General features: G+C 43.6%; 1 protein-coding gene across 8 annotated transcripts in view; it reads left to right on the top strand.

Annotated features, from left to right (window-relative positions):
- Positions 1-6,631: 6,631 nt before the first annotated feature.
- The window catches only part of KCNC2 (potassium voltage-gated channel subfamily C member 2), a 111,127-nt gene continuing 98,236 nt past the window's right edge, over positions 6,632-19,522 (top strand). For 7 of the 8 annotated variants that reach the window (XM_086609935.1, XM_086609942.1, XM_086609940.1 and 4 more), the window contains exon 1: positions 6,632-7,261. In XM_086609935.1, coding sequence (XP_086466061.1) covers positions 6,632-7,261 — 630 coding nt within the window. The remainder of the gene's footprint in view (positions 7,262-19,522) is intronic. The other variant, XM_086609937.1, reaches the window with a different exon arrangement.

Here is a 19,522-nt window from a genome sequence, read left to right as displayed (position 1 = left end):
AAAGAGGTGAGTAATCTTTCCACCATCTTGCATTGCTAATACCTCTGGTGTTAGTAATCGGGGGAGCCAAAGGACACCCCGTCATGAATGAAAAAGGCAGTGGCTGTGAGATTCTGGGGTGATGGACATTTGGGCAAAGGGCATGTGGGATCCACTCCAGGTTTAGAGGAACAGTGCCTGCTCTGGAATCAAAAGTGGAGGGTGACAGTTTCTAAGGAATTGCCCCCTTAGAGCAGGTACGCCGGGTTTATAAGGCTGGAGTTGCTGATTGAATAGAACGGCCCATACACGTGTTCTTGTAGCATTGTGGGCAAAACAGTCTTGAGGGAATTTTCACTTAATTTATTGTCAATTAACACAAACTTCTAAACATGGATTTGGGTATTAGGGAAAAGAAAGAATAAACAATTTAAAAAAATGCTTACAGGAACACCTTTCCTCCCACTCTCTAGGCTTGGCTTCCCACGTTTCCATCACCCCTTATACTCAGATCCTCCAAGCTTCTCTCCTGAGGCAATGGAGGAAATTTAGGTCAGTTTGTAAGGATTTCTCTGCTGATCTTTGCTTCTGAGTGGGCTCTTCTCCTTTGAGCTGCTCTATGTTACCGCTGCAGCATTGTTCCTCTGAAGGCCACAGTCCCTCAGGGGTGTCCCTGAGCCAGTGTGGGTCACCTATTACCATGGTCCCTCAAGGGTCTCCCTGCCTTAGCATGGGTCACCTGGGGCAAGAACACCCTGAGGAGTGTCCCTGCCCTTGCATGGGTCACCCATAGCCATTGTTCCTCAGGGGTATCCCTGCCTGACATAGGTTGCCCACAGCCATAGTTCTTCAGAGGCACCTCCTCCGGCATGGAGCACCCCTCCCAGAAATGTGTCTCCACCCGTATCTCCTCTGTTTCTTCTCATGTGTCTCCTCCATTTCTCTAAATGTGGCTTTTAACATGTCTTCTCTATGCATCTTCTCATTCCTCTGTTTCTCTTCCCAGATGTCCTGTCCCTAGCAGCTGCCATCCCTTCCTTAACCATGCTGGGGGCAGGCACCAGGGCTCCTGGCTGGCTGAGGCTCTGGAGGGCAGCAGGCTGCTCATAGTGTGTCAGAGCTGGCTGGAAATGGATGGAACTGGCACCAGGCAGCTCATGGCTGCCTCCCTGCAAAGCACCCTGGGATGTAGAACAGGGCAGGCATGAGTTTCTCTGTAAGAGAGAATCTGAAGGGACATCCCATGGAAGGAGCCCAGCTCCACCTCAGCCCCCAAAAGAGAATTGGTAGATTCTGCACTGGAACTGCCTGAACTTGGAAAGGTCAAAGAAATGCTGTAGCTTGTGATATCGGATACTGGTGAAGAGGGACGTTGCTTTGAAATCATTCGAGCACCTGTGGGAGGGACTGGAGAACCAAGAAGAGGATGAGAACATACAGGCTGGTGTGCTCCAGAATCTCAACCTACAGCAGAAGGAGACATGAGGCTTTCTAAAGCGAAACACAACTGTGTGGCTCAGAGCTGAGACAGGAGCTGTGTGTGACAGCTTCACCCTTCCCAACACCCCTTTTGAAAAGAGAAACTTGAAGCCTATTTTAATGTACATAAAACCACACACTTTACCATCCCCTCTTCACCCCCAGGGAAGACCATGACTTAACCATGTAGCATGGGTTGTGCTGTGGATTACTAATTAGGCAATGCAACTGGTGCTCACCTGTCTTCCTACTGTGCCATGTGTCTTCTCAGGAGACCCCAATCTTGGGTTCCTTGGTTTTTCTTTCCTTGATAAATATAACGTACAAAAGAACTTTCTTCCAGTTTTTCAGTTTTTGATCAGAGTTACCACATTCCCTGGAATTTCACAAAGAATTGAGGACCTGGGGTGGGGGAAGGCAGATGAAGCACACCTGTGTGCATGCAACACCACATATAGGGGACTAACAGTAGACTGATTTCATGACAGCTTTCACATTTTGTCCATCTGTCTTGTCCAATCTTAGTTTTCTTTATCTTTTTCTACAGTGAGACCTTTTTTCACCAATTCTGTGTTATTGATCAACCCAAGCTTGTATTTCAACTGCATTAACTGAAAATGCAATCGTGCTTTGGAATTTAAAAATAGCGACAACTTTCTGCTGGCTTTGTTTCCAGCCTTGTCCAATTTAACCACACCATGGCTCCTTACAGTTGTATTTCACAGATGTAGCCTATTAATTCTTTTTTTGCAGTTTCAGAGTAGGATTCTGACTTCTCATCAACATTCTTCAGTATAATGTGGCTGTCATGTTCTGCAAGATCTGTAATGAATTAGTACATGTAATTGTAAGTAGTAGAGACAATTATAAACAATAAGGGAGACAGAAAAATACGTGAAAGGAACAAGTAGAAGCTTAATAAAATGTTAATGACAACGGATATTTAAAATAATTAGTTCATTTACTTAATCATCAACTAAACTGATATAAATTGATCATATTTTGGCTGTGTTGCACTGTCTTTAATTATAATTTTCCATTATAAAACTGATTTATTTTTTTTGTTTCCCAATTACAACATCATATGAAAAATATGAAATGGTGACCTGCACTAGAAAAACTTGGTGGCTTCTACCTCTCATGTCCTCCTCAGGAAGCTGGGCAGGTTAACCTTCCCAGGGACACCCGAGTCGATAGGAACAGAGCTACTTCAGAAGGTGATTCAGAGCATGACTGCAGCTGGGACACGCTGCATTTGTCCTCGGATTTGTTTTTCATTTCCACAAGCCCTTTCTTCCATTTACTCTTTTATTGTTAGACAGCTGCTAACCCAATGACTTTGCATTGCAGTACTCAAGCTTGCAAGAATGATTGCTGCTAGTAAGTAAAATGCTCATTTGGCTTGGGTTTCTGATAGAGGTCTTCACATCTAATTTTGTTGCTTTGTCGGATAAAACAGTAACACGGGACCTTTCCTTTCATAATACCTATCCATCAGGGAAAATTGGTTGTGTATTGCTCAGTGTCACTCAGTTCTTCAAAGAACATTCCAAATCCTGAGCTACAGAAATGTTTCAACTTAACTTTTACGTGAATTTGTTTGAGAGTATGTTTAAATAGTTGGGGTTTTTTTCCCATTTGCAGGCATATTTTATGGTAAGACTCATTCAGAAGGCACATTTCTCTCTTACATATGTCTCATGTTTCCATTTTTATTGGAAACTGAGGAGTGCAAAAATTCAGGTCAGTCTCTTGTAGGGAGGAAATGAATTCATAAAAGTTACTACAGTTTCCTATGTAGAATACTGTCATTCAAGGAAATGTCGGCTCTGGAAAGTCAATGTCTAAAGGAATTTCATCCTTCATTGAGAAGTCTGCCACATGCTGAAAATAAAAGGAAGACTGACACACAGAGAAATTAATAGCATTATATTTAGTAACAGACATGTTGTAGAGTATGGACATTTTGACGTGACTGAAGGACTATTATATTCTGGAGGAGACTATTCCTTTTCTTACCAACTGGAAAAATTATTTCTGTGGCTTATTCTTCCCTGTGCAATAAAAAAACTTGTGTGCTTAAGAAATCTGAAGTGTAAACAGACTTCTCATAGCACACGCCTTTTTCATGGCATTGGCATTATGGGGTATGACTAAAGTTTTTGTTTACGAAATGCTATCTTTTTTCGTCTTAGGTTTCTTAGATTTTTGGGTGGCTTGTGGAGTTTTTTTTGGGGGTGGTGGGTTTTGTGTTTGGTTTTGTTGTTGGTTTGGGTTTTTTTCTTGTTTGTGGTGGTTTGGTGTTTTGTGGGTTGGTTTGGGTTTTTTTGTGTTTTTTGTTTTTTTTTTTTTTTTTTTTGGAGACAAGTGGTTGTCTCTTAACTTGAACAGAGAGGTGGGATTTGGGCGGTGACAGTTCAGAGGGAAGTCCTGGTATTCCATGATCATAAAGTTTGTCTATAGTGTTTTGGCAGGTACTGCCACCCCATAATGGATGAATGCTGCAGAGATTTAATACGTTGCATTTCTCCAGAAAGCTCTTCTAGGTCAGAGAGAAGACAATGAATATTCATTTTGGTCTTGTTCCTTCCTTCCCTATGTCCCCTTTTCAGAAAAATCCGCTCTGCAAAGGAAAGTGAGTATGGCATAAACAGTGTTGCTTTGCTTTAGGATAGGTGAGTCCTTTCCATTGGATTTACAAATATGTAATTGAATATGAATTTTGGCTTCCAGGAGTTTTCACTAACTGATTATATCTGCTTTGGCAGGATATGTTTTGCCTTTTTTTTTTTTTTTTTTAGGAACTTCAAAACATACATCTGGAGAAGGCTTTTGAAACTCACTTCCTAAAGTTGCTGCTCTTTGGGAGTCTGTGTTTACATCATGGAAGCCACATACAGACAGATCTGGGTTAAAGCAATCTGGTCTAAGCACAGCGTCCTCTGAGCATCGCTTCCAGCAGAGCTTTGCCCTCCCAAAGCCATGCCCGGCCAAAGGCTCTGACGCAAAAGGAGGATGTTTCAGATACCATTATTCCACTCATTACCTTACTTCATGCCAGGGAATACCCTCGATGTGGAGGAAGATTTTTCTCTTGAGGAGTCAGCAAGAAGGATCACCTCTCTTTTTGTCTGTCTTCTTTCTGAGGTTGGAAGCTTCTTTCCCTTTGTCCAACCCAGCTGAAACCAGGCATCAGTAAAATAGGATGTAGAAAATAACTCAGCTGGCTTGGAGGCAGAGACTTTGCACAGGCATTGTGCTCCTTATACACTACTGGGGACTCCCAACTTCCATTCCGCCCTCAACCTCCAACATACGACGTGCACTCGCTGCATCCTATCTCTTTTTCCCAGCTGACATGAAAGTTGGATCCCCTCTCCTTGAGCCCGCTCTCCCCGACCCCCGGAAGCCAGGGATCTTCGAGCTGCCGGCCTGTGCCGGAGCTGGCTCCGGGGGCTCCCCGGGAGCCGGGGCTCTCCCCGCCGCCGCGCTCAGCCGGCATCCTCCGCATCCCCTGCCCCGCACACCGAGGCTGCGGACCCTGCGGACCCAGGCGCTGCAGGCGCCGACCTGCCGGGGGAAAGACTCTCTCCTGGGGGCTGAGCAGCTCCCCTCCACAGTCACCTGTAGCTCGGCGCTGCTTTTCCTGCGTTCCTCCGAAAAACAGCTATTCTCAGCCCCGATCCCTTCCCGCGTGTTCTCCCTTAGGTGAAACACATTTACGCGTAGCAGGAGCGGATGTGGTCCGGCCTCTTTCGGATAGACGCGATATTTGTTTTCGCTGCCGCCTCCCTCCGCCCCGCAGGGCTGGGAGCGGGGGCCGGAGGGGTACGGAGGGCCGTACGGAGCTCCCCTGCCCCCGCCCCGGGGAGGAGCTTCAGCCCCAAACGAGGTGCGTTTTCACCTTTGGGTTCCTTTGGCCGAAGAGGCGCTGGGATTACGGCAGCAGCGGTGCCCGAGGAGCCTCGACGCGCCGCCCATGGCTCTCGCTTCCCGCCTGCGATGCTGGCTCACAGTCCCAACGTGGAAAGGCGGCGTCTCCCTTGTAAAATGAAGGGAGCGGGATCTCCGAGCGGGCGGCGGGAGCCGCTTTTACGTCTTTCGGAGTTGAGCATGGAGGGAGGTAAAACAGCTACCTGACCGCGGAAAAAAAACCCAACAAGCCAAAACCAGCCCCAACAACAAGTAGTTCTCGCCTGGCAAAGGGGCAGGGAGAGCGGCGGGGAACCGGCATCCACCGCCGCGCACCACCGGAGCTCGCCTGAGAAGCGGAGCCGCTTTCCCTCCTCTGGCCAAGGTAGCGGAGGGGCGGCGGAGAGGAAGAGGGGCTGGCGGGAGGGAGCGCGGAGAAGCCCACGGCAGCCCGGCGCCGGTTCCACCGGCTCTTCCCCGAGAGATGCACGCTTGTCTTCGTGATTTATCTGGGAAAGTAGGGAGCTGAGCTCCAGGCAGCCAGCTTTTCCAAGGGTGTGCCTGCTGCCTGAGCTGCTGGGGGGGGCTTGGTATTTCTTCCCAGAAAGCAATCCCTCCCTCCCAAATAGAGGCGGAGGGAGAGGAGGAGAGAGACAAAGCTCTGATCGTTTCCCCCCCGCCCTCGTTAAGCTGTTAGGATAATAAAAGATAGATGCCCATTAAATAATTAACCGCACACTTTCTATTCCATCAGCTCGGTTCACGCAGCCCCGCGAGGGAGAAGGGGGTGGGGACGGTGGCGGATCCGTTCGTGGGAGAAGCAGGAGTGCCGTTTCGGTAGCCTGCTTTCGGGCGAAGCGGGGAGGGAGCCCGGAGCTTTGCCTGGGGCGGGCAGGTGGAAGAGCCCTCCGCGGAAAGAGTGCGGCGGAGCAGCCCGGCGGTGGGTTGCGCGGCACCGGGGGTCGGCGGCGGGGAAGACGGGGGCTGGGGGGGCTCTCCCGGCGGTGCGAGGCGGCGGGAGATGGGGAGGATCGAGGGGGCTGGGGCAGGCGGTGACGGCCGGGAATAGCCGCCTCCCCCCCCACCCCGGCGACGCTTGGAGGGGGACTTCTCCTCAATTGCTTCTTTCCGTTTGCGTTTAATGCAGAAGCTCGTCCCCGCGGACCTACGCGCGACCGGCTGCCCTCCCCCCGACCCTGCCTAGCGACCGGTCCCCTCTGCCGCCTCCCGCACGCTCCCCAGTCATGTCCGACCCGGAGCGATGGGGAAGCTCGAGGACAACGAGAGGGTGATCCTCAACGTGGGGGGCACGCGGCACGAGACCTACCGCAGCACCCTGAAGACCCTGCCGGGGACCCGCCTGGCCCTGCTCGCCTCCGAGTCCCAGAGCGAGTCTCCGGGCGGCGAGGAGCCGCCGCCGCCGCCCCCCAACCCGCCGCCGCCACCGGCGGGCGGCTGCCCGGAGCCCGGCAGCGGCTGCAGCCCCCGGGGCAGCGGCGGCGCCAGCGAGTTCTTCTTCGACCGGCACCCGGGGGTCTTCGCCTATGTGCTCAACTACTACCGCACCGGCAAGCTGCACTGCCCCGCCGACGTCTGCGGGCCGCTCTTCGAGGAGGAGCTGGCCTTCTGGGGCATCGACGAGACCGACGTGGAGCCCTGCTGCTGGATGACCTACCGCCAGCACCGCGACGCCGAGGAGGCCCTCGACATCTTCGAGGCACCCGACCTGCTGACGGGCGAGCCGCCCCCTGACGACGACGACCTGGCCGCCAAGAGGCTGGGCATCGAGGACGTGGCGGCGGCCGCCGAGGGCAAGGGCGGGCGCTGGAGGCGGCTGCAGCCCCGCGTCTGGGCGCTCTTCGAGGACCCCTACTCCTCGCGGGCCGCCAGGGTAAGCGCCGCCGGACGGCGCTCCCGCCCGGGGCGGCCGAGGGGCTCCTGGGGGGCGTGCACCGTGGTCCCCCCCCCATGTGGGAGGCAGGTGTGTGGGGCGTCCAGGAGAAGCCTGCCCCGCTGCAGGTGGGCATGAGAAGGAGATGCTTTGGTGGGCTGTTGCATGGGAGTGACGTCGGCCCCCGTGAGACGGTGGTGTTTGTCCCCTCTGCATCCGAAGGCAGCATCAGGCAGCGAGGGGTCCTGATGTGCTGGCATCTCCCTGGGGAGTGTACGTGGGGTGAGGTGGGAGCTGTGCCCCGAGGAGCCTGCAAGGAAGCCATGCTCACCCCTGCCTGGGTGGGAGTATTGAAGTGCTGCTCGCTGGGGGACCTGTTTGGGTGGGTGCAGGCAGGAGCAGCCCCAAGGTGCCCTTGTACTTTCTGAGCTCCTGCGTGGAGATGTGTTTGGGGCCAGGGCAGCTGGTCCCACCGGGAGGCCACCATCCTTCCCCTAGCTGTCAGAGGTCTCGGGTTTGGGGTGAGGTGGTGACAGCGATGCAGGAGAGTAACCTCAGCCCTTTCCCAGCTTCTCTCTGTCTGCTCTGGGAGGCAATTTGAGTGCAACAAAGTAATGTGACAGAGGGTCACCCTGGCTCTTCCTCCATTGATTTATCAGGGTGACCCTCACTGGCTCTGTGACTGAGGGTGTGGGTACAAGGCAGTAAATGATCGTATTAAGTTTCCATTATTTAGATAGGGGTTTTAGGTTTTGATGCTGACTGCTTTCTACTTTGACGATTTGGGTTTGAGTTCCATCTTTTAGTTGCTCTTGTCAGTGGTGATGCAGGCTCGCTTTCCAACCCAGGGCCCTGGAGCAAACAAATGACTGCAATTCCTTTGAGAGAAGTATACAGTGGTGCCTCAGATTTAACAACGAGAAAAGCAACCACCAGCAAATCCTCCCTGCAATACACGAAAAAGAACTTGTAACTGGAAGTGTTCGATTATAAAATGGTAATAAGTGTTTTGCAGCATATTTACCAGGATTCCCATGAAGTATTCAGAGCTAAGCCTCACCCTGCAGAAAGTGCAGTTACGGTGGGTGTTGTCTCCTGATCAGTGCCACCGATTTCACTGGCAATCTCATAGATGTGACCAGAAGCGTGTGGTTGAGTGACTTCCTGAATTGTTCCCTATGGCCTGATGCGGTTTCTGTGAAAGTTAGCAACTCCTGTGAGCTTAGTGAGGTAAGTTAAACAGAAAGTGAATAGTCCTCGTCATTACTGCTGTCACTTGCCAAGTGCCAGCATTGTTTACGTTTTAGTAGGTTGCCCACCAATACGTTTTCCCTTGACAGCTGGCTCCAGCTGATACTTGAAGTACGTTGTTAATAAAGGATCGATTCCATAGAAAAACTACCAGAAGTGTCTACCTTTGCTCATCGATGGCATACCCATGTTGCTCGCATCTTAGCTGTCTGAATCCTAAAGAAAAATTTGGCTGTCAGTTGCCTGACGAAACAGTAGCGCACACACGGTGATTGCCCTGCAGGTTGTCTTATCAACTACTGTTTTCTGGAAAGTTGCTGACGGCGTCGAATCTGCAGCTTTTACGATAGGGAAACTTTCCACTCAACTTTGCTGGAGAACTGAGGAGTACGGAGCAAATGTTTAATGGAAGATACCAGGAGAAATAGGAAGGTAGGCACACTGATTGCAGTTGTGCCCTGGAGTTGTAGGTGTCACTTGGGTTTTCAGTCCATTTTGGTCTACTCTTTGACAGAACCTCGAGACACTTGCTTTCCAAATTTTCTACCTGTACCAGACCATCCTGAACCGCCAGTGGCTCGGGTAAAGATATTTCGAGTTTGCAAAATGAATGCTGCAACTAACACTGTAATAGAAAATTGCGACATGGCAATATTAATCTCTTAGAAGTTAAGGTGTTTACCTTTTTATAGCTTAAAAACTGGTTTTAAACAGTATATTCTGATTTCAACCTCAGGCAGCCAGAGTAAGGCAGTGTCAGAGCTTAACAACAGTGTCTAAATCAGTGTTTTCATTTTCTTCAAGGCTGCAACTCTCTACCTTGATCTTTCAGGTAGGGAGACAACTTTGAGAACTGCCGACAAGTTTTAAAACATTAAGTAGATTTGTATTTAAGGACTAGCATGCACTTAGTAAGCACTCTTGAACACAGTCATTTAAAGTGATGGTAACCTTAGTTTGGAATTGAGATGTTACTGTCAATTCAACGTCTTCCCACACTTGAAACAAAGATATTATTTTCTGAGTATTCTGGCAAATACGCTTTTGTTTTGTGTCAGCTGAAATGATGACTAACTCTAAAAACATCTGAGTGAAATCCTGGCCTTACTGAAATCAAGACAAAACTCTGAGAACATCAGTCCTTGCCTTGTAGTGTTAGCTACTGACTCATACACCGTTTAGATTATCGTGAGGCTGCTTAGTGGTAAACTTTCTTAATAACTGTGGTAATTATTTTTTTTTAGCCCGATTTAACTTCAGCAATGTCTATTCTGGGAAGTATGATGGTGATAAAAATGGGAGATTTTCTGTTAATGAAATGGTACTTAATATTTGTGATTTTCTTTATCCTAAACTGTGATCTCTAAAAATAGAAATTTATAGAAAATAAAATATAAGTTGCCATGGTAACCTATTGGGGGATAGTGCATGCACAAGATTATTCTAGCAAGACCATCCAGTGATGTTATATAAATAGTGGAACTAGTTTCTTGACAAGAAGGTTTACTTTATTTGAGATTCTAAAAAAAAATTTTCAACTTTTAGCATATGCAGTTTGATATTCAGATAGCGATATCTACTAGACGTGTTTTTTGTAAATATAAAATGTAATCCATGTACATACAATTGCTTTGAAACCTGCAACACTTTTCTTTCTCAAGTGCAGGAATTACGCCTGAATATTATTTCTGTTTTCATTTTATCGCTTTGGGTTTCATAGACTGTGAAATGAAATTAAAGAGTACAGCGTACTCCTTTCACTCTAGGCTTAATAGAGCAATCATTCACAAACTGCTATTTGACAGAATGCTATTATGTAGATATGGAAAGCTGCTGGCATAAGATACTGTCATAGGAGGAGAAGTGTTGGGCAACTAAGGCTCTTTCTGTATGTTGGTTTAAGCATCTCTGAAACAGACACCTGGTTCTTATCGGAATCAAAGATGTGTATCACGAGTTTTGCTAGTTAATACCTGTAAATGATTCTGGTATCCTTTGTTGGCTTTTAAGTGCAAAGTACTTGTTACACTTTAGGGAATTGCGAAGATATATCTAAATAGTTTGTAAGATAGTACGAGAGGCGTAATTGAGCACTGAGTTTAAAAGAGTGTCTGCTGATGCCCAGCAGGACCTAGAATGTCAGTGCTAGTCTCAGATATCATATTTCAAATTAATTAAGCTTTTAAGGCCTTTAACTTTTGAATAATAGTTGAAACACGAGACTGTTTAAAGAAGTAATTAGTATTTGTCATTGATTTTTCCTAAGGATTATGGATTACTCACATACTTAGCGCAGGGACTCAGAAACAGCCCTGGGATTTGCAAAGTTCATAGCTATGTATCCGTCACTTTTTGAGAAGACTGTAAATCTGTTCATGGGTAAGGGGACAGTGCCTGCGAAGTTGGATAGCTCAGCAGCACGGGAGTCAGCGTGGCCCAGGGCACTCGAGCAGGTGCTTCCTGCAACATCCTTGCTGTTTGCGGCAGCTGAAGGCAAGTTACACAACCCATTTGCTGTATGGTCTTTATCTATAGGAAAGACCATAATTACTTGGTTTACAAGGGAAGAATAAAAACTAGTTAGTGAGTATTTGTAAAGTTTGTTGAAAGTAAGAATTCACTGAAATGCAGATAAAACCACAAAAGCCTCGCAGTCTAAGCATCAAGATACTTACACTTTGTAAGTGTTGTTTTTTTTTTTTTTTAAATACTGATCTTAAGTTGCTTCATCGTGACATGAAGAGCTGGACTTGAGCGGTGAGCGATATTTTTGGATGGAAATACAAAGTTCCCATCTACTGCTTTACATGAAGTTGCATTGTCAGAGACTCCTTTTGATGTGCTGTAACATCTACACCAGCTTTGAACGTTTGGTGGGATTGGTTGTAGGAAGAATCAACTGAAATGAGTGAGATGGGAGAGGGAGAAAATAAGGTGTTATAGATGCTCTCGAAAGGCTAAAGCCACAGAAATAATATTGGAGAGCATTCTTATCAAAGATAACTTACGTCTTTGCTTTTTCCGGATACCTAGATACCTGTCGTATACTATGGTGAATGACTGGAGTGAGTTATATTTTTAGGGCTTTGGCTGTCCGTGATGCATGACGGTTTTTATTTTTGGTGGAAGCAATGCTGCTGGGATAGTCTGAGATCCTGTGAACGGAGTGGTGAAGATACATTAATCTCAGATTACATGTTTGTAGATTAATAGTGAATAGCAAAGTTTATTTGTTTTCTTAACAAATGGAAAGGGCCTTTAATTTATAAGTGGAAATCTTTACTCTCTGTCTTTTATTCAACAAAGAAAGCAAATATACTTCAGATTTTACCATTTAATAATTTTTGAGTTATGCAGGAAACATCTATCTGAAAATGATGCAAGGAAAATAGTGAAGGTTGATAAAGGAACCATGAAGAAGGTATTCCTTTTGCCATGTTGGTAACCAAAGTCTGAATTTATTTTTAAAGTGGGAAAAGAGTCCATTAGATTAAATTAGTGTAAACCAGTCGTTGTGCTTGAAGCATTTAGCCTACAGGAGCTGTCGTTTTTAACGAATCAGCAAGATTTGTTCCTAATGACAAAAATCATTATGCATCACTGTTACAGATACTCATACTCTCTGTAGCTTCATGTATACATGGGCTAACTAAATCGCATTGTAAATAATTTTTATTAATCTGCTTCTGGTGTGTTGGCTTTTAAAAGTCTTAATTGGAAATTGTAGCTTAATACATGATGTATTCAACATCAGCTGGCTTGATCTACCTTAAACGTAGTTGGTCTCTGATGGTACTGACATATCAGTGAGGTAAAATCAGGAAGATTTCTGCCTCCCCAACTTCTGCGTTTTCCTCTACAGCTGTTCTGCCTGATGCTGCTAGTGTTTCCATGGAAACAAGCCAGCTCTTGGCTTCCTCTTCCCATTGAAAACAGCCTTCTCGCTGTCACTTATTCCTCTGGGAAAAGCATTGTGTCATGGCTCTGACATAAATACCACAGAGATGATAATTTCAGAAATAGATGCTGTCACGTATGTGCACATGCATACAGCCAGATTCGTCTTCATATGAGTCCAAAATAATTGCGTTAATAGACTTAGGCTGAATTTGTTTTTGTGTAACTGGAAGTGGAAATTAGCTTAACATACACAGCCCAAGATGGTAACGACGTGAGACGTATTTTTGCTTGAGAAATCTGGCAGACCACGTTCCCATCCTTTATGGAGTTAATACGCAATGCGCTGTCACATTTCTTTACAGTGGTAAAATTCTTACATGGTTTACTTTGGGGATGAGAACTTACCTCAAACTCATTAAGATGGTGGTGAGAGGAATAGCTCACAACTTCTGGAGAATATTGCACAGGTTTCAATGCTGCCCTTGGATGAGGTTTCATATTATCATGCCATTGTCACATAACGCAGTCAGGATACGAAAAGAGTGATGTAAGAAAACTGATATCTTCGAGGTCCCTATATTCTCAAAGTGCCCGGTACCTAGTCAAAGGTAAATGTATTAATCAATACCCTAAGAAGAAGTCAGCATTTTTGCTTGTTTAGTGAATTTGTGTTGAGTTGTAATCAGAGAAGAGCAGAACTCAGAATAATTCCAAATCCTTTATTAGTTTCCTTTGCTGTGGGAACTTTGAGATATTTCAAGGGAAGTTTGTGTGAAACTTGCTTGTCCTTTTCTCCCTGGCAGAAAGTGACTGTTCTCATCCTATGAAGTTACCTTGCAATTGGAGTAGAAAGATTAGAGAAGAGGAAAGGCATCCTGTATAAATTTTTAATATTTTTATAATCTCTTATGAAATACTGTCCAGTAGTTTTAAGATGGAAGAGACAAGTTCTTTTCATTATCAAGTGCTGTTCCAGTGCTGTTCGTTTCTCCAGAGACTCCTCCTGCTTGTCCTGTGCTTCAGACTGTCGGCTCATCTTGGGGAGGATGGTTTCCTTCAGCCACAACCGGAAAGAAAGAGGTTTTGCTCTCTATATTTAGCACCCAATGAGGATAGTATGTTCCTTTCTAATTCTCTTTTCTAAACTCTTCTTTAGACCCCACTTCTGGCAACGTGATTTACGTAAGCGTATTGACTCAGTGTAGAAACGTGGGGGGGATTTCTGCATGTTGTTTTTTTTTTTTTTTCGCTGTGAGTAAAGTAGTTAGATGAATAAAATACAGATACAGTAATACTTGGAATATCAAACTATTGGTTATCATTCTACTTAGTACGTTTCTTATAGTGATACAGTTCCTATACACACGCTTGTTCTTTCACAAGCACACACCCTTCTCAGTATAAATTATTGCTTAGAAATAAAAATTTGTTTTTAAAGCAATGCTAAGCAAGGCTATTCAATAATTTTATGTGGAGAGCGAATAGGAGAGCTACGTCTGCTCTTACATGCTGTTGCAATGTGCTGTTGTTTCCAAAGAGCCTTTCTCCTGGTGCAAGGGCTGAAACGCGAGGCTATTTCACACATCAGAAATAATATAAAGTGGTGAACACAATATACAATTGTGGACATGTTTACAGACATACTAGTGTAAATTTGACATTGGCAATATTCATCAACATGATAAAAGGGATTCAAGTTGTAGTGGTGGCCTGGTACGTTTTCTTCCCTCTCCTGACATACGCATGTATATGTTGATATAACTAAATGGTAATTTTGTCAGAGAGCGCTGTAGAAATAGCTGTAGAGACCAAACATGAAATCACACTTTTTTTTAAGTTCTACAAATGTGTTTAATTAACATATTTGTTGGCACTTTATGATGACTAAAGCACTTTTGAAGGAAAAACTCCACTTCCATCAGTTAATCAGTAGTGTTAAAAATAGAATGCCATCTAATCACATGAAATACAATTTCTTGTGATTTGCAATTTGCTTTACAGAATTTTTGACTGAAACAGTGACTTGAAGCTTGAAAACTCAATTATCCAATTATATATTATAACCATGTGTTGTTTTTTTCCCCTGCCTTTAAGGTGGAAATTCTGAGATGTTGCTGTGGTTTTGGTCTTTTTACCAGTAGGTCAGTTATTATTGTGGTGTAATAATTCAGTCCTTTCTTATTACAGACAGCCTTTTGTAGTTTGTTAGTGCTTCTAGTGGACCTTAGATATCGAGTCTTTGATAGGCTCCTGCAAAAGGCTGTAAACAGGGAACCGTCTCTTACCCTGGTGCTGAATAATGCTGTAAAGTTCATTGATATGCATTAAATATACCACTCAATATCACCTAGTCTTATTTCTGAAATAAGTACAGTTTCTTAAGCGTTTACATTTCCATCAATGCCTAGCACACAAAATTCTATTTTTTTTATTGTGCTTACTCTTTGACAAAGGGGAAGTATTCCTTGAAGTTTGTGGATTTGGTTTTGATAATTTGTAGAGTACTAGCTGTATAGCAGTAATCTCCTTTCTTCTGTTTATTCCTTATCCTAAGAGAAATAATTCTTCTTTAGCAATGACTTCCACCACGCTAAAATGCTTGCTTTGATAAAAGCATAAGGCTACTCCAATACCAGGAGTCCGATAATACGTGGGATTTTAGAGCAACAGAAGTCAAATGCTGAAACTCAATTAATTGCTGAGAAAATTCTTTTTCAGTGAATTGCATTGGAGAAGATGAAGTTCAGTAGAGTGAAAAAGAGGGCTGCAGAACAGTGCTGCGAAATGCTGCGTGCCCGTTGTTGCAATGACAAGGAGTGCAGACTGAGTTCCTGACGATTTTGCAAGGGGACTGTGTTGGTGCCTGCCGCAGCACTGAGAGAGAGTACTTAACCATCCCCAGTGGCATCCTGCTGGTGGGTGCTCTTAAGGAGAGGGTAGAATAATGTCTTCTAATTGTACTTCTGTTGGCCTACTTAATTTCTCAGATCATAAATGTTCACAAAGTGTGTTAGGCTTTTATATTCTGTCTACTGTAAGATTGAGGGTAATCAGGGATGTAGTAATTAGTATTTTATATAAAGGCTGTGCAATAAGAATTTTTTTTTTTTAAAGTAGTGGTAAAAACTATCACAGAACGACGTAAAGGATGTTTTTAAAGTTTACAAACACGTGGGTATAAATTTTCTTTAGGTCTTAGACAATACCAAAGGAGGTGTCCTCATTAGTCCTTATTTTTACAGAGATGTCAAAAAATTTTCTGTAGTTTTCAAGTGAGCTGTCTATTTTATCTTCTTCATTGGCACTTGGTAATCCTTTACCCATATGAATGGCAATTATTTTTAATAATTAGTTTCAGGAATGTCTTGATTTTCACAGGATAATGATTGTTAGGAGCTGAAAAAGTTAACTTATTTTTTTGTTTTTTTTATATCATCTCAAGTGTTATGGAGTGGTTTTCTCTGACAGGAATTTTGCAGTATTCCAAGTTTAATCCAGATATGGTTTGGAGAAGAACCTTCCTGGGGTCTGATCACATTTGGGAAAGGAATTTTCTTGCATTTTCTGTTCTAGGTCTGATATCTACCTTTGGTTTTCCATTTGAGTTTTAGGATATAATTGATGTGCAAGCACATCGGGATTTCATCTTGAATGTTCTTGCATTAGTCTGGGAAATTATTTAAACAAATTACAAAAAACTCAGTAGGAACTGAGTTTTGACTCTCTACAGCTCCCTGAGGAGGGGAGGCGGAGAGGCAGGTGCTGATCTCTTCTCCCTGGCATCCAGTGGTAGGAGAAGTGGGAATGGTTCAAAGCTGTACCAGAGGACATTTAGACTGGACATTAGGAAGCATTTCTTTACCCAGAGGGTGGTCAAACACTGGAACAGGCTTCCTAGAGAGGTGGTCGATGCCCCAAGCCTGTCAATGTTTGAGAGGCATTTGGACAATGCCCTTAATAACATGTTTTAACTGTTGGTCAGCCCTGAAGTGGTCTGGCAGTCGGACTAGATGATTGTTGTAGACCCCTTCCAACTGAAATAGTCTAGCCTATTCTATTCTAAATAAGTAAGTTCTGGTCTTCCAACATTCTTTCCCTTGCAATGGAAAATGAAATCCTTTTACTTAATCATTATGACATTTCATATTTTCATGGTTTAAAAAATAAAGTGTATATCATAAATGGCGTATGATAAATGACATCAACAGCTTTTTTTTGAGTAGAAGTCAAGCGGGATAGGATTTTGATGTGGGTATTGAACATTAGCTCTGCAGTATAACTCACTACCTGTTTGTTATCTGGTAATACTTTATGTTAAACAAATTGATTTAAACACCTTAGGCATTTAAATCCTTTGGCCAGTAAATTTTATTACTGGATATAATCGAGGCTATTTGAATATAGTTTTAAATTTGAGGACTAAAACTTTTGACAGCAGGCCAGAGTTATTTTCCTGCTTGCCTAGATGATATACCTGTGCAGCTTGGAGAAAGAAAAGGTCCTGTTTGTCATTCGGTCTCCAAAGCAGGCATGTGAAGCTGATGTTGCAGTGACCCGTGAACAGTCAACAAAATCGGATTGATGCATTGCAGCTACAGGGTCTCCTTCGTTAGTCATTGTATGTTTTAGCTTGGTGCCTCAAAAGCAGAACAAATGAGCTGAAGGAACTAAAAAGGAAAAAATATTTCATAAAAGGGAAAATTACGTCTTGGTGAAAAATGAGCCATTATGGACCGAAACAAAGAATGTAGTTCCATTATTTTAGTTTATTACAGTATAGCCAGCCAAACCTGAAAACTGGCAAAGGCATTTTGTTGTGGTTTTATTGAGTGACGTTCATTGCTTTAAGGATGGAAGATGTTGGTTTTCTTTAAACCACAGGTTTATCTACTTATACTTCTTGTTGCAGTTGCCGCTTCCTGAATCTTAAAGTGAGAAGAGAGCTCTCATCTTTTCAAAATGACTTCCCTAATGACTAGGTTTGTCATATTTTGGAAACAGCTACTGTAGGTAGGTACAGTCTTGCAGCCGGTCTCCACCTCAGTCCAGTAGCTGTGACAGCTGCAAGCGTATCCCAAAAACTATCTGCGGAGCCTCTCAAAGTTGGTTCTTAGTTACCTGTTTCCTCACCCTACAGACCCACTGCGTTGCCTTTGGTATCTTGCACTGTCACCGAGCCGATGACTGGCTGTTCTAATACTTCTGAATCAATGCCTTTTCCAATGTTTTTGTAATAAAATTAACCATTCTGCTGTGCTTTGAAGCACAATGATAGCTATAGATCCCTCCCTACTGTTAATACTACCTTTAGTAGCTGTGTTAGCAGCTTTTCTTTGGAAGTGTGATGGCATGTATCACTTATTGAAAAGAAAACAGCAAAATTTCAATGATTTTTTTATTCTCAACAATTTAAAGACATTTAAATTTAGTATTTGGTAGCAGAAATGTACCCTTTAGTCTCTAGAGAAGTGCAGATGTAGTTCACTTTGGGTTTGTATTTCATTAAAGCAACCTACCTTGCACTGCAATCTTGACAGATTCCTGAGATGAAGGCAGTCCTCTTTGAAATAGTGCATGCTTTTGTTCAAATATCAATAGCTAACTTTCTAAAATAGGGTGAGGAAAGTTATTAAACTCCTGTCTGGTGCTGCTACTGTTTGCGTGCTCCTTGAAAATACAGATCAGGAAGTGTGTATTCGTAATTGTAACGAACAAACTTTGCAAATCTTATTTTGTTTGTTTACTGGCAGTGCAATTTTAAAGTAACAAGGTAATTTTACTGTTTCCTAATCGGACTGTGAGTAAAATGCTGCCTCCAGAAACCCAAGCCTTGTTTCTGGTGGGAAAGTCTTGGCAATAGTGGAGGCTAAAGGAAAATGCGTGACCTAAAGTTTTCGTTGCAGTTCTACTGTTCAGACAAGTACAGTGTGACAACGGTGTCCACTGCAGAAACAGGAGTGAAATGTGAGTCTGAGACAAGGGAGGAGAACATTTGTGGTCCTAGTGCTTTCAAACTTCAGGTGGAGTTTTCATCCATTCATATTTAATATGGATAGAAATATTTTTTTGTGTGTGTGTACATGTATGTATGTATATGCACACACACACATTTCTAAACAAAGGCGTATGTTGGTGTTCCTAACCTGTAATTATGATAGTCACAAAGATTTTTTTCCTTTCATTTTTTTTTCCTGTTTGTACTTGAAGATTTTAATGAAGAAGGCTGAATCCCAGATCTCATGACTTAATTCAGTGTTTTTACTTGTTTAATTCAGCTCCCAGCTTTAAGTTCAAGTAAAGTTTTTTGGATTGTCTGAATATCTTGCTTTATTAGGCTATGATAGAATGGGATATATATATATATATATATATATATATATATATAAATAAAACTATATTGGCTTAAGGCCAGATTGGATGAGGGTCTGAGCAACCTGTTCTAGTGCAAGGTGTCCCTGCCTATGGCAGGGGGGTTGGAACTAGAGGATCTTTAATGTCCTTTCCAACCCAAACCTTTCTATGATTCTATTATTTTCTTAATCATGTTTGATGATAGAAGTAGTGCTCCATTCTCTACAAATTTTATCTCACTAAAATGGGAAAAACTTGAAGCAATTATGTAACTAAAGAAATCTTGCTTTCTGTGAGTATATATCTTATGGATGACTCTCAGCATTATATAAGCTTTTTTTTGCACTTTACATATTATAAAGTCTACTTTATGTGCAGATTTGTTGCTGTCAGCAGGTTCTGAACTCACTTCACTGCTTTTTCTCACTGAAGGTTTTGAATCTCTCTGTCTAAATGGGCCTCTTATTTTCACAATCCTGTAGAGATTTAATTGTTTTCAAAATCTCTGTCCTTTGGTCTAAATTTTGTTATAAATGGCCAGCTGGTTCAGAGCTCTTAGGTGAGGGATCATTGTCTTTTTTTTTTTTTTTAAAAAAAACCCCACCAGACACAAAACAACAAACCAAAACAAAACATGATTAAGTTGCTTTTCACTTGGAAGAAGTCCTGACCACTTAGGCCATCTTTTCTTAATAAAACACTTACCTTTACACTTGTTACATCAGGAAGCATAACTCTGCCGAAGTAATTGGAGCTCAG

The sequence above is a fragment of the Tauraco erythrolophus genome, chromosome 4 (assembly GCF_009769465.1).
Source record: "Tauraco erythrolophus isolate bTauEry1 chromosome 4, bTauEry1.pri, whole genome shotgun sequence".
Classification (NCBI taxonomy): domain Eukaryota; kingdom Metazoa; phylum Chordata; class Aves; order Musophagiformes; family Musophagidae; genus Tauraco; species Tauraco erythrolophus.
The sequence above is the reverse complement of the archived record's forward strand: the minus strand, read 5'-3'. Positions and strand labels throughout refer to the sequence as shown.